The sequence below is a fragment of the Tachyglossus aculeatus genome, chromosome 3 (assembly GCF_015852505.1).
Source record: "Tachyglossus aculeatus isolate mTacAcu1 chromosome 3, mTacAcu1.pri, whole genome shotgun sequence".
NCBI lineage: Eukaryota > Metazoa > Chordata > Mammalia > Monotremata > Tachyglossidae > Tachyglossus > Tachyglossus aculeatus.
Window position 1 is genome coordinate 46,286,933 of NC_052068.1, and position 16,174 is coordinate 46,303,106.

Sequence of the window (16,174 nt, forward strand, 5' to 3'; positions counted from 1 at the left end):
TTATTGCTCTATTTATTTATTCATTTATTTTACTTGTACCTATCTATTCTATTTATTTTATTTTGTCAGTATGTTTGGTTTTGTTCTCTGTCTCCGCCTTCTAGACTGTGAGCCCACTGTTGGGTAGGGACTGTCTCTATATGTTGCCAATTTGTACTTCCCAAGTGCTTAGTACTGTGCTCTGCACACAGTAAGTGCTCAATAAATGCGATTGATTGATTGATATATATGTATATGTGTGTTTATATACTCTACTACTTCCTCCTACCTATAATGTAAGTGCCATCCTCCCTTGCTAGATAGTAAAATCCTTGAAGACGGAATTATGTCTATTTTATTATACTCTCCCAATTGTTCAGTACAGTGGTCTGCACACAGTAATCTCTTCATGAATAGTATTGGTTAATTGATCAACCAAACAATTTCTAGTTGATTTTCTTCATGTAGTCAATGTGATTAGATTGTTCATGCCCTACCCGGGTTGTTTTTATACAGAATTGAACTAACCAATCTGATATTTCCCAAATTCCCCACTTTATCCAGTATGTGCAGGCCCAGTGAAAAGTCTATGCTTGCCATTAAATAAAGGGCAGAGTTAGCTTTTTAAAGAACCATACTCTGTATACAGTTGGTAATCTAGTTGAGATTTCTGATTTGAGGTATTTTTATGGTATCTTTAAAGGGCTTACTATGTGCCAGGGACTGTACTAAGCACTGGGGTAGATACAAAATAATTAGGTTGGACACAGTCCCTGTCCCACATAGGGATCACAGACTTAATTCCCATTTTACAGATGAGGTAACTGAGGCCCAGAGAAGTTAACTGACTTGTCCAAGGTTACACAGCTGACGGAACTGGAATTAGAACCCAGGGCCTTCTAACTCCCAGGCCCTAACTCTTTTCACTGGGCCACGCTGCTGCTGCTTTTCACAGTGGAAAAAAAGAAAACAAAAACAATAATGTTTTCTAACTTTGATGCATATGCAGGGGATGCATCTGTAAAAAAAAAGAATGAGCTGTTTCTTGATTGGCAGCAAACACCAGCTTTCTGGAAGATTGTCAATATTCCAGCATCATGCATCTGTTGTATTTATGGTAGAAAGGAGAAGGGAGATAAAAAAGACAATTTAGTCATCTGCTACTTCTATTTGGTCCTAAATGCATATTCCTCTCCAGAGTGTAGCACTGCTAATCTGCATTATACAGTAATGTGGATAGCATTCATTCATGGAACAAGCTGATTTAATCAGCAAACATAGACCAGATGATGTGGGTATGCATTGTTGTTTTCTATTCCAGCATCTAGGCAGTTCAAGGAGGAATAACATTCTGGTAATCCTGACCACCCAGTGGATTCACATACCCATGGCAACACTGTCATTCCAAGGAGAGAGAGGAAGAGGGGAAGGGGCAGGGAGAGGGGGAGGGAGAGGGGGAGAAGGAGAGGGAAAAGAAGAGAGCAGGAAATTTGATAAATTCAGAGGATTATTAATAAAGAATCTGGAAGGAATGGGGAAAAGACCAATCTCTTGGAGGAAACCAAGATTTTTTTCTCCTCTTCAGGCTATCCAACCAACTCCCTATATTAGTGACTAATGCAGGAAGGGAGACAGCTCCAGGGGTTTCTGAAAAATATGGATAATCAGTTCCAAAGCCTTCATTTTCCGTCCATAGCCCCAAAAGAAAGTGGAACCTTCTCTCTCTGTCTCCTTCCCTTATCCACAGCTTCTTAGGACCTAGATAGATTTGGGAAAGAAATAGGTACTAAATATTATTCTGAAAATTTTGGCAATGGAGAAACAAAACAGTACTTCTCACTATGAAAAAATGCAAAATATATTTAGATTGTCTACAGTGAAAACACTGGTTCTGCCAGAGATTGACATTTCAGCAAGACAAGTACTAAGAGGTACTGTCACAGTTTTTTAGAAGAGGGCTAAGTCATTTCAAAGTCATTTTAAAGGCTAGTCCACAGCCAGCCTATTTAGCCTAATGGATTTTGCATTTAAAATGAATGTTCCTCTAGACTGTAAGTTCCTTGTGGGCACTCTCTCAGGCACTTAATACAATGTTCTGCATACAGTAAGCACTAAATAAATGCTACTGATCGATTGACGAGGCTGAATGAATCCCATTCCTTCTTTACCTTTTTGTATAATTTTAGACTTCCCAAGTGCATCCCCCATCCCTGTCCCATGGATTATGTGACAGCTACTCAAGGTTAGACTCTGTGAATCAATTGTATTTATTGAGTGCTTACTGTGTGCAGAGCATTGTATTAAGTGCTTGGAAGAGAACAATAAAATAATATGACAGAGTTCGTAGACACTGTTCCCTGCTATCAGAGAGCCGTGTGGAATCGCACATGGAGTTGGGACTAAGAATGAGCAGGGACGCGTCAGCTAGCCTTGCTGAGTTTCCTGAGTCCTGCATTCTCTCCGGCAGGACCAAGGAAATGTCTATCAGTACAAGAACCCATTTCTTTTCTGTTCCAAATTCCCACAGGTTGTCTAACTTGCATCACTTAGACCGAGGAAGAAGAAATTAAATGAAAATGTGTCCTGTCCCACTTATAGAAATCAATCAATCAATCAATCAATCAATTGTATTTATTGAGTGCTTACTGTGTGCAGAGCACTGTACTAAGCGCTTGGGAAGTACAAGTTGGCAACATATAGAACAGTCCTTACCCAACAGTGGGCTCACAGTCTAAAAGGGGAAGACAGAGAACAAAACCAAACATACTAGCAAAATAAAATAAATAGAATAGATATGTACAGGTAAAATAAATAAATAGAGTAATAAATATGTACAAACATATATACATATATACAGGTGCTGTGGGGAAGGGAAGGAGGTAAGATGGGGGGATGGAGAGGGGGGCGAGGGGGAGAGGAAGGAAGGGGCTCAGTCTGGGAAGGCCTCCTGGAGGAGGTGAGCTCTCAGTAGGGCCCTGAAAACATTAAAACCACTGATCACGAGCCTAACCTAATTATTTAGTCCTTCCGTATTTTTCACTCTTTGGGGGCAAGGACTTTGAGCAGGGTTGGTGGGGTTCGTCTAGCGTAGGTCCTCGCTGGTGCCGTATCAGTGGGCCTGACCAGTGTTTCACTATTAATGAGTGGTCGTGTTATTCTAAGTAAACCAGGGGCTGTACTTTGCAAAGTGGGTAAGGTAACTTACCTGATCCTGGTGTGCTTCTCCATCCCATCTTCCTCTGGCCCTGTCCCAGGCAGATGCCTGGTCAGACTTCAAAGGACCTGGGTTCTGATCTCTGCTCTGCCATTTGTCTGCTGCATGACCTTGGTCAAGTCACTTAATTTCTCTCTGCCTCAGCTACCTCAACTGTAAAATCAGGATGAAGACTGTGAGCCCTATATGGAACAGGGACTGTGTCCAGCCAGGTTATCTTGAAAGGGAAGCAGCATATTTTGCCGGCCTGGCCTGCATACTTTGCTCCTCTAGTGCTAACCTTCTCACTGTGCCTTGATCTTGCCTTTCTTGCTACCGACCTCTGGTCCATATCCCACCTCTGGCCTACAATACCTTCCCTTCGCAAATCCGCAGACAATTACTCTCCCTCACTTCAAAGTCTTATTAATAATAATAATAATAATGTCATTTATTAAGCGCTTACTATGTGCAAAGCAATGTTCCAAGCTTTGGGGAGGTTACAAGGTGATCAGGTTGTCCCACGGGGGGCTCACAGTCTTAATCCCCATTTTACAGATGAGGTAACTGAGGCACAGAGAAGCTAAGTGACTTGCCCGAAGTCACACAGCTGACTAGTGGAGGAGCAGGATTTGAACCCATGACCTCCAACTCCAAAGCCCGTGCTCTTTCCACTGAGCCACGCTGCTTCTCAAGGCACATCTCCTCCAAGAGGCCTTCCCAGGCTAAGTTCCACTTTTCCTCGTCTCCCACTCCCTTCTGCATCATCCTGACTTGCTGCCTTTGCTCTTGATAATGATAATAATGATTTTGTTTATTAAGTGCTTACTCTGTGCCAAGCACTGTTCTAAGCACTGGGGTATGCACAAGAATATGAGGTTGACCCACATGGGGCTCAGTCTTTATCCCTATTTTACAGATGAGGGAACTGAGGCACAGAGAAGTTAAGTGACTTGCCCAAAGTCACACAGCTGGCAAGTGGCGGAGCCGGGATTCAAACCCATGACCTCTGACTTCCAAGCCCGTGCTCTTTCCACTAAGCCATCATCATCATCATCATCATCAATCGTATTTATTGAGCACTTACTATGTGCAGAGCACTGTACTAAGCGCTTGGGAAGTACAAATTGGCAACATATAGAGACAGTCCCTACCCAACAGTGGGCTCACAGTCTAAAAGGGGGAGACAGAGAACAAAACCAAACATACTAACAAAATGAAAAAGAATAGATATGTACAAGCAAAATAGAGTAAAAAATATGACAAAAAGCCACACTACTTCAGCCCCACAGCACTTACCTATGTATCTGTAATTTTATTTATTTGTATTGATGTCTGTTTATTTTTACTGATGTCTCTCTCTCCCCTTCTAGACTGTGAGCTCACTGTGGGCAGGGATTGTCACTGTTTATTGTGGTACTGCACTTTCTCAAGCATTTAGTACAGTGTTCTGCCCACAGTAAGTGCTTAATAAATGTGATTAAATGAACGAATGAATGAAAAACTTCTCAGCATTGGCTGTTAAGCATTCCATCACCTTGCTCCCTCCTGCCTTACCTCGTTTTTCTCCTACAACCTAGCCCACACAATTTGCTTCTCTGGTGCTAACCTTCTCACTGTGCCTCGATCTTGCCTGTCTTGCCATCAAACCCTAGCCCATGTCCAGCCTCTGGCCTGGAATGGCCTCCTTCCTCAAATCTGACAAGACACTTGCTGTCCCCTGCTTCAAAGCCATATTGAAGGCACATCTCCTCCAGGAGGCCTTCCCAGACTAAGCCTCACTTTCCTCATCTCCCGCTCCCTTCTACATCACCCTGACTTTCTTCCTTTGTTCTTCCCCCTTCCCAGTCCCACAGCACTTATGTACATGTAACCTCCCCAACGCTTAGAACAGTGCTTTACACATAGTAAGCACTTAATAAATGCCATCATTATTATAACTGTAATAATAATAATAATAATAATAATAATAATGGTATTTGTTAAGCTCTTACTATGTGCAAAGCACTGTTCTAAGCGCTGGGGAAGCCACAAGGTGATCAGGTTGTCCCACCGGGAGGCTCACAGTCTTCATCCCCATTTTACTGATGAGGTCACTGAGGCTCAGAGAAGTTAAGTGACTTGCCCAAAGTCATTCATTCATCCATTCAATCATATTTATTGAGCGCTGACATGATAATAATAATAATAACAATAATAATAATAATAATGGTATTTGTTAAGCACTTACTACGCGCAAAGGACAGTTCTAAGCACTGGGGAGATTACAAGGTGATCAGGTTGTCCCACGGGAGGCTCACAGTCTTCATCACCATTTTACAGATGAGGTCACTGAGGCTCAGAGAAGTTAAGTGACTTGCCCAAAGTCATTCATTCATCCATTCAATCATATTTATTGAGCGCTGACATGATAATAATAATAATAACAATAATAATAATAATAACGGTATTTGTTAAGCACTTACTACGCGGAAAGCACAGTTCTAAGCGCTGGGGAGATTACAAGGTGATCAGGTTGTCCCACCGGGAGGCTCACAGTCTTCATCCCCATTTTACAGATGAGGTCACTGAGGCTCAGAGAAGTTAAGTGACTTGCCCAAAGTCATTCATTCGTCCATTCAATCATATTTATTGAGCGCTGACATGATAATAATAATAATAACAATAGTAATAATAATAATGGTATTTGTTAAGCACTTACTACGCGCAAAGCACAGTTCTAAGCGCTGGGGAGATTACAAGGTGATCAGGTTGTCCCACGGGGGGCTCACAGTCTTCATCCCCATTTTACAGATGAGGTCACTGAGGCTCAGGGAAGTTAAGTGACTTGCCCAAAGTCATTCATTCATTCATCCATTCAATCATATTTATTAAGTGCTTACTGTGTGCAGAGCTAAGCGCTTAGCACTGTACTAAGCCACACAGCTGACAGTTGGTGGAGCCAGGATTTGAATCCATGACCTCTGACTCCAAAGCCCGGGCTCCCTCCACTGAGCCACGCTGCTTCTCCATGTACTTAATGAGTGCTCAGCACATAGTAAGTGCTTAAAAAATACCATTATCATTATTATTATTATTATTATTATTATTATTATTGACTTTCACTCACGTTTATCGATGTCCTTTCCCGTCTGCCATGACAGATTCTCATCGATTTACTTTCTTGCATGGTCACCGAAGGGTCGCCTGCCCTCAAGGGGCGACCCGTCTGAAGGGAGAAACTGTAATTTATTTGTATGTCTGTCTCCCCCCACCTCTAGACTGTAAGCTCGTTGTGAGCAGGGAATGTGACTGTTTACTGTTGTATTGTATTCTTCCAAGCACTTAGTACAATGCTGTGCACACAGTGAGTGCTCAACAGATATGATTTAATGAATAAATGAATGAATGTGTCCAACCTGATTACCTTGTATCTACCGCAGCACTTAGAACAGTACTTGGCACATAGTAAGTGCTTAATAAATACCACAATTATTATTGTTATTGTCTACCCCAGGGCTTAGTACAGTGCCTGGAAAATGCTTAACAAGGGCTTAAGTGTTTAACAAATACTAAGACTGTGACCCTTCTAGACTGTGAGCCCACTGTTGGGTAGGGACTGTCTCTATATGTTGCCAACTTGTACTTCCCAAGCGGTTAGTACAGTGCTCTGCACACAGTAAGCGCTCAATAAATACGATTGATTGATTGATTGATTGATTTAAAAAAAATAACATGGGCCTCCACTCATGGTGTTTCTGTCTTGTGGATTACCAGTGGAGCTCTCTGTAGGGGTTGCCAACAGGGCCCTGCATTATTCTGATTGGCCAGAAAGCAGGGAGTACTTGAAAGTGTCTGGGAATTTGGATGAATTGCCCAGCAGGGATTACGTCTACCCATTTGCATTGTATCCTACTCTCCCAAGTGCTTAGTGTGGTGCTCTGCTCTGACCTGAAACACCCTCTTCGTCCATATCCAACAGACCACCACTTTCCCCACCTTTCAAGATCTCATCCCTTCCAGGAGGCCAACCCCAGTTAAGCCCTCTTTTCCCTTACTCCCTCCCTCTCCCTAGGCATTGCCTATGTGCTTGGATCTGTACACTTTTAGCACTTGATACTTACCCCACCCTCAGTTCCACAACACTTATATAATTTATTTATAGTATGGTTTGTCTCCCTGCTAGAATAGAATGTAAGCTCCTTACGGACAGGGAACATGTCGACACTCTGTTGTACTCTCCCAATTGCTTAGTACAGTAGTCCTCACACGGTAAGTGTTTCATAAATACCATTGATTGATTGAGTAATCTATAAATACTCTTGCCTTTCAGCAAAATGATCAGCTCTTGCCTTGATTTGTAATTTTAATTACACAGAAAATTTGAATGCTTTTTGTTTGCTTATTTTTTTTTTTTTGATTCAGCTCTTTTGGGTTCTAACTCCTGGCTCTGCCATTTTGACTGCTGTGTGACCTTTGGCAAGTGACTTAACTTCTTTGCGCCTCAGGTCCCTCACCTGCAAAATGGGGATTCGATATCTGTTCTTCCTCCTAGTTGGGGTATTTGTTAAGGGCTTACTACATGCCAGGCACTGTATTAAGCACTGGGGTGGATTCATTCATTCAATCGTGTTCATTGAGCGCTGTACAAGTTGATCAGGTTGGACACAGTCCATGTCCCACATGGGGCTCACAGTCTTAATCTCCATTTTACAGATGAAGAACTGAGGCCCAGAGAAGTGAAGTGACTTGCCCAAGGTCACTAAGCAGCCAAGTGGTGGAGCCGGGATTAGAACCCATGACCTTCTTACTCCCAGGCCCATTCTCTATCTACTCTGCCAAAACCTCCGGAGTCCCATGTGGGACTTTATCTTGTCTGTACTGCGGTGTTTAGTATAGTGCTTGGTGCGTAGTGTCTACCAAATACCACGGTTATCAATTAGTGGGCTAAACTGAGGAGTTTGTCTAGCTGGACTGAGTGCAGCTGATAGCACATTTTGGTGCTCTATGCATTTTGGTATCTCTATCTCACTTAGTACAGTGCTAAGCGCTTAGTACAGTGCTCTGCACACAGTAAGCACTCAATAAATACGATTGATGATGATTTTGGTCACATTAGCTACCAACCCTGGGGTGCGAAGGGCCTCCTTCCATCCTTTGGGTATTGTGGTGATTGTGATGGGGCACCCCACAGTGCTCTCAGAGCTCTGGCATAGGGATGGTTTAGGAGATTAACCCACTGAAACAACACTTGGCAAGGCACCGGGTGGCCGTAAACTATTTTGCCTGACTTCCTTACTGACAGTCAATCTGAGCTTTCTCTGGGCATTTGAGGGTGATTTCATCTTCCCCAGGACCTGACCTGTGGTGGATTCTATGGAAAGTTAGAAGAAAAATATCTTAAAATTCTAAGAAATGTGAATTCACTCCAACATTTAACAGTATCTTCTACTTTATGGATATTTGAACTCTTTTAAGGCTCTATGGCTAAAGATGTACAAAGCAGCCTACTGGGGCAAGGAAAGAATACAAATACATAGAAGTGGTCTTATTGAAACATCTCCTTTTACTGATTTTTTTACTTTAATCATAATAGTGGATGATTGCTGGTGGAGTTTTTTTGAAGCTGTAAGCGATAGACAACAATGAGGATTGGATGTGTGTTATATATGCCTTGGATGGCTGGGAAATGAACCCATAACATTTTGGAGAGCTTTTTCCCAGACAGACACACAAGCCTGCATAAGAATTAAGTAATAATGCTCTCCTGGATGTTTTGGGGGGAGCTATTAGTATTCATTTTGTATGCAATTGAACCATCCAAGTCATGTGTTAATGGCCCAGGATACAGACCCTGGGGCATCTTAATGTTATTGTTATATGGCTTCTCAGATTTCTATTTGAATTTGAAGTTATCTTTTATTTTCTGTTTTATTGGACTTCTCCTATTAATACTAAGTGGGAAAACAGGGAACCAAGGTGGAAGAGCAGTAAAACACTCCTTCTCTCCTGTTTAATGACTTATTGGTTTTAAAAAATGTAGATTATGTCAAATCCTTTCCTACTCTCTGTCTCTCTCAGTAAAAGGTTAGTTTACCTTTTTGCATCAGTCTACTGAGATTTTGCAAAAATTTCCCCATTAGATTTTTTTGGGGGGAAAGGAGCCAAATTATCATCAAACTATTTTGTTTTCAGATGGAATTTGAAGCTGCCCAGGCCACAGTGAGGTAGTTAGCACACAGTATCTTGGCAGAGGGGGAAGTCAAGGAAGGAAGGAGTCCAGTGAATGAATGCTTCTGGGATTTGCACATTACCTTAGTCTTGAGAAAACAATTAAAATTATGTCAGTGGTTCCCACTCTAGGCACACCTGTCTTTCCCTCTCTGACACACCCCGCAGGAGGGGGTTCATCTGTGGGTACTTAGATTCAGGCGTGGAAGAATGAAACAAATGGACTCATAGAATTTTGCATACAGCATTATGGTTTTAATGCATAAAATCTACGAAAAGCTTTGGTTTTAATGCCCAAATCTATGAAAGCTATGGATTTAAAATATATATCAGACAAGCAGCATGGCTTAGTGGAAAGAGCCCAGGTTAGGGAGTCAGAGGTATCAAGATAGATGAGATTGTGGTACAGTGAGTAGATTGATGTTAGAGGAGCAAAGTGTGAGGGCTGGACTATAGTAGGAAATCAGGGAGATAAAGTGGGTAGGGGCAAGGTGATTAAATCTTTAAAGTCAATGGTAAGGAGTTTCCGTTTGATGCGGAGGTGGATGGGCAACTACTGGAGGTTTTCTAAGAGTGGATAAACATGGACTAAAATGTTTTGTAGAAAAATTATCTGGACAGCTGAGTGAAGTTTGGACCAGGTTGGGGAGTGACAGGCAGGGAGGTCAGCAAGGAGACTAATAAAGTTGGAATAGGATAACTGCTTGGATTAATGTGGTAGCAGTTGGGATGGGGAGGAGAGGGTGGGATTTTGTGATGTTCTGAAGGTTAAATGGACAGGATTTGGTGACAGATAGAATAAATGGGTTGAATGAGAGAGATGAGTTGAAGATAATGTCAAGGTTATGGGCTTGTGAGACAGGGAGGATGGTGGTGCTGTCTACAGAGACAGGAAAGTCAAGGAGCAGACAGGGTTTGGGTGGGAAGATGAGGTCTGTTTTGGACATTTTAAATTTGATGTATTGGTGAGACATCCAAGTAGAGATGTCCTCAAGGCAGGAGGGAATGCGAGATTGAAGAGAGGGAAAGAGATCAGGGCTGGAGCTGTAGATATGGGAATCCTCCACTTAGAGGTGGTATTTGATGCCATGGGAGCAAATGAGTTCACCATGGGAGTGAGTGTAATTAGAGAATAGATGGGGACCCAGAACTAAACCTTGAGAGACACCCACAGTTAGGGAGTGGGAGTCAGAGGAGCAGCCTGCAAAAGAGACTGAGAATGAACAACCAAAGAGGTAGGAGAACCAGGAGAGGACAGTGTCAGTGAAGCCAAGTTTGGGTAATGTTTCCAGGAGAAAAGGACGGTTGACAGCGTAGAAGGCAACTGAGAAGTTGAAGAGGATTAGGATGGAATAGAGGACATTGGATTTGGCAAGAAAGAGATCATTAGTGATCTTTTAGAAGGCAGTTTCTGTGGAGTGTAGGAGGCAGAAGCCAGATTAGAGGGGATGAAGGAGATATTTGGAAGAGAGAAAGGGGAGACAGCCAATGTAGCATGAGCATGTCTCCTCTGAGGAATGCACTCAGACCTTCAAGTAGTACATGTCAAGATCTTTTTTTCCCTAAACATTTAAGTTCACTGATGTAATTCATTTCTTTTCTCCCTTCACTTCAAAGGAATAAAGATATGGGGATGTCTGGGCATGGAGTGGTCTCCAACAGATCTCTGTTTTTCTACTTTGCAGCCAACTAATCAATCGATGATATTTATGTTGTGCTTACTGTGTTCAGAGTTCTGTACTGAGTGTTTGTGAGAGTACATTGCCTCTGTGGTACACTGTGCAAATATGATAGAGAGTATACTCAATCAATCAATGGTTTTTATTGAGTGCTTACTATGTGCAGAGCACTGTTCTAAGTGCTTGGGAGAGTACAATACAACAGAATTAGGAGACACATTCCTTGCCCATAAGGAACTTACAGTCTAGAGGGCAAGACACATTAATAGAAATAAATAATTTATAATAAATTATTTAATGATATGTAGTAAGTGCTGTCGGGTTATGGGTGGGGCACATATCAAGTGTCCAGAGTACAGTACTCCTGAACATATGAATATATAATGGACCTCTTATTGGTGTATGTCACAAGCTTTATATAATACATTGCCCAGTGGTAGAAAAGTACAGGTTTAGCAGTCAAATATACTAGAAAACAGTGAGTTTAAAAAATCATCTTGATCTTTGGTTTTAAGTCTCCTGTCATTTTTAGAATTAAAGCTGTTACAATTTACAGCCAAATATACATAGCTTCCATCAGCAGAAAAGGGCAATTATTCTTCTACTTCATCCTATTTCAGAGTAATTTACGTTAACTGTAATGCTCACCTACCAGAAACCAGCTAAACAGCCTAAATAGTTAAGGAATTATATATGTATTTTCAATTGTAGCCCAATACACAGTGAGTTTTCTACAGCTATTTCTGGATATTTCTAATTTCCTAATGTCCCCTCTCTGAGGAACTCTGGGTGCTTTTTACACACATTAAATTATTGAAGTTCCAAAGAACACTGTGAAGTAGGAAGTGTGTGCTATAAAGTGTTGTAGAACATACTGAAATATCAGAAAGATTTTGCTGGAAAAACTGAACAGTTAAACATAGATTAATAAAGAAGGCAGATGTGGCAGGGGAATTAGTCAAAGAGAAGGAAAGAAATGTTGTGGATAAGGTTGAAAGGAGTCTTTTCCAAAGTGACTGGTACACAAACAGTATGGTGAGTGCTCCTTGAAGTTTTGCTGTCTTCTCACTCTGTGAGCAATCATCTTTTCTAATGAATAAGGATCTGGATGAATTGTGGAACAGAGAGGGCTCCTTTTCAGGAAAACAGGCTCAAAGGTTTATTGAATAGCTAGGGGGTTACCATGGTTTCCTAACTTTATAATGTTATCTGTAATTTGTCTTAGGACTTTTGTCTTCCAGATTAATCATTTCATTTGTCCTCATCCATGAAATGTAAGGAGGGGCACGAGTTGCCCTCTAGACTGTGAACTCCCTCCTTCTAGAGTACAAGTTCATCATAGGCAGGGAACATGTCTACCAACTCTGTTACATTGTGCTCTCCTGAGTGCTTAGTACATTGCTCTGCACACAGTAAACGCTCAATAAATAGCATTGATTGATTGATTGATTGGTTCACCTTGTTTCATAGGTGACCAGTCAGACATAGGGCAGTTGTGTTTGAGCAAATGATGTAACAGGCCATCATGGAGCTGAACTTGGAGGCCATAATGAATTTTGTGGCAGAGTGAGCTGTGAGCAAGAGTAGAATCATCTATATCATTAATAAGACATTTAAGAAGGGAATTAATGAAGTCTGTTAATTTTGAAATTATTTTGAAAAGATTTTCTTAGGGGCCAGGGCACAAACAGCATTAGGGTATATCCTCCTGGCTTTTAATGCACATAATTATATGGTCTCCAGAATATACATTTGAATCAAAATGGAGAAGAAAAGCAAATTAATTGATGACATGTTCTTTTGATTTTACATGTTTAAATTTTTGAAATTTCCTTATTAACTGGATGTCATTGTTCACATTGCATAATTTATAAAAGGGACCAACATTTTCTGGGGATATTTCATGTTTCTGAATTTCCTTCATAGCCAACTTTTGGAAGAACAAGTTCAGGTTTTTTATGCTTCCCATGATGGAAGGAATCACATTTTCAGAAAATATGCCCCCCCTCCCCCTTTTTTTTTTCCAGGACTTAAAATCCACCACCCAACGAGATGAGATTGCAGGGGCCCGGGCCTCCCTGAAGCAAAACTCTCCTCTTCTGCATTCAATTTGTTCAGCCTGTTTGGAGCATTCTGATGTTGCTTCCCTAAGAGCAAGCAAGGACACTGTTTGTGATGAAATACAGAATGCCCTCAATGTCATTTCTAACGCATCTCAAGGAATCCAGAATCCAACTATCCAGCCAGCATCCCAGACAGGAGCAACTCTTGGAAGTGCTCTTGATGAGCTTGAGGTAAGCCAGTGGGATGAAAGTCATTGAAAGATCCGGGGGGAAATACAATTGGGATGTTCATTGTTAAAACGAAGCTATATTTATTTTATATATTAATATATTATATAAGCTAAGTAAGCTCTTACTATGTGTCAAGTACTGTGCTAATCACTGGAGTGGATGAGGCACAGATTAAACACAAGTCCATGAGGCGCACGGATACTTAATCGGTGTTTTACAGATGAGAAAACTGGGGTACAGAGAAATTAAGTAACTTTCCTAAGGTCACACAGTGGGCAAGATGCAGAGCAGGAATTCGATAGATCCCAAGGCTCCTGACTTTTATTCCTGTGTTATCCATTTGGCCACACTGCTTTCTGGATGTGTGATTTAAAGATGTTGAGTGTCTTTTCAGCTTGTACAACAGAACAAAATCTCTACTAACCCTTCCAAAGGGATCATTCATCGACTAAAAAGCTCTCTGAGTTAGAGCATCATCCAACTGCTCTACTCTTACATCTCTGCCAATGAATGTGAATTGGAATTGATTGATTGGCATGAAAATTTGGCAGTGACTGCATACATCCATCATATTTTTTGAAAGCAGTTTTCCTGTAGGAAATCCATTTTTGGCTCAGTCTTAATTGAGATTGTGCATCGTATGGGATCTGTGTTTTTGAAGCTGGTGACATCACACTGCCCCTGAAATACCATGTTTACTCACTTAATTGCCCCTCTTTTTGGCATAATTTTGCAATCCTGAAACAGGGGAGGAGCTACTAAGTGGCAAAATAAGTATAGCAGTAAGGTAAGCTCCTTCTCCTTTCTCAAGGTCACACCAGTAGAGTTTCCAGTACTCTACAAGTCTTGACTATGGTAGAGAGAGTTAAGCAGAGACATACCCATTCCATTCCTAGCTTGGGCAGTGGCTAGCAAGTGGAAGGCAATCTGCTACAAGTCAAAGTTCACCTGTGCTGGGCAGCAGCGGCTTGGGAGAGAGTCAAGGGCAGAGACTCAAGTTTACTGCCTGGAAGGAAGGAGGCAATGGTAAACTGCTTCCATATTTTTACCAAGAAAACTCTATGGATTCACTACCAGAATGATTTCAGGTGGGGCGTGCTGGGAGAGATGTGTCCATGGCATCGCTATGTGTCAGAGATGACCCGGCTGCATAAGACAAGACAAGCTCTCTCTAGACTGTAAGGTTGTTATGGGCAGGGAATAGGGAATATCTCTACTAATTCTGTTGTATAATACTCTCCCAAGTGCTTAATACAGTGCTCTTCACAGAGTAAGCACTCAATAAATACAGTTGATTATTTAAGGAGAAAAAAGAGAAGAAAAAAGGAAGAAGGAAGAGAAAGATAAGAAGACACTTGAGATTGTGTCTTTTACCTCCTCTGCACATTCTCAAGTACTATATATATTAGACACTCAATGTATTAACCTATCTTTCTCTCTCCTCTTCCTCTCCTGGAGACCTTTTAAAGAAGAAACTCACCTGTGCCAGACTATCTGCTGACTTATGGCTTTCTAACCCTTCCCCTCTTCATACTCTGAAGCACAAACATTTTAAAGAAGGAATACCTCCTAAGGGTTACCTCATTCTGACCTTTTCCCTTCTTCCTACCCTGGGGGCTTTGATGATAGGAGATATATTGGTATTTCTCTGGATGCCCCCAAAATCCAATCTGTGGTGCTCATTTTAAAGTTTACATTTGCCCATATATAAATATATGTCTCTCTGTGTATATATATCCATTTATAAGAATGAAATGCTTTCAGATGACCTTGGACAAAACCCATACTTTGAGGAAATCTTTACTAGTGGCAATCTTTATTCTGGGTAGTAGAGAAGCAGAGGCCTAACAGTCACTGACCAAGCAGAAAGAGTCCATTGCCCTGTAGCTCCTTGACTGCGTGAAGCCCAGTGGCTTGGCCCTCCCTGTTATCTGGCAAGGGTCTGTGTGGGTTGAAGTGGAGGTGAGTCTGCTGTGAAGAGGGAGGCAAGGTTGCTAGTGCGAAACAATCCCCTAGAGTTCCTTCAAGGTGCTCTAAATTCCGGGGCCCTAGCTGACGCCTATCAGCAAAGTAGTTGATAGGAATTCTGGGGACATTTTCTTACAACTCTTTGAGTTGTCATGGCCTAGTCAAGTCTGCAGAAGAGCAAACCATTGCAAACTGTGTGTTGATCACCGACTTTTTATACTGTATTTTCATTTCTTAGTAACCCAAATGGGAGCTGAGGCTGTCTGAGGCAGATAAGCAGAATTTATTGAGCATTTAACCTATTTTAATGATTGTATAAATTAAATGATTGCAGTTTCCTTTATTTACAGGAAGCTGTATTGGTTCAGAATCCAAAATAACCTTTGCTCTATCTTGCTCCTGCAAATACAACACCATGAAATAAATTGATGTAGTAAATACTCCATTGGGAGCAAGTCTCATTAAATGTTTATAGAGTGGAAATCTTTCAGAAAGCTTACTCAACAACAGCCATGTAGAAGTTTTTTTGTATCTTTCTCTCTTACCCACAGCTGGTTCTCTGAATTGAACCTGAGATTTATTGATGGAAAAAAATAGAAGTGGAATTCAATATACAAGCTAGGTCAACTGATTTAACAGGAGTACTAGAGTAAATTATAGAATGCTGTAACATTCATAATGGAATGAAAATTAGTAAGGTTGGAGTTGAAGAAATTATAGTTTCAAAATATTTGAAAATGTCATTAAACAATGATTCTAATTTATCTTGGGAACTTGATTATTCACAATTTGTTGAGCCAATTTGTGGAACTGAGAGGGAGAAGAGATGTCATACAGCCTAAAATGGTAGA

The 16,174-nt window shown here is 41.3% G+C and overlaps 1 protein-coding gene across 1 annotated transcript in view; it reads left to right on the top strand.

The window, feature by feature from the left end:
* Positions 1-16,174, top strand: part of CTNNA3 (catenin alpha 3) — a 1,398,597-nt gene that overhangs the window by 272,305 nt on the left and 1,110,118 nt on the right. The window contains exon 6 of the mRNA XM_038743931.1: positions 13,089-13,355. Coding sequence (XP_038599859.1) covers positions 13,089-13,355 — 267 coding nt within the window. The remainder of the gene's footprint in view (positions 1-13,088; positions 13,356-16,174) is intronic.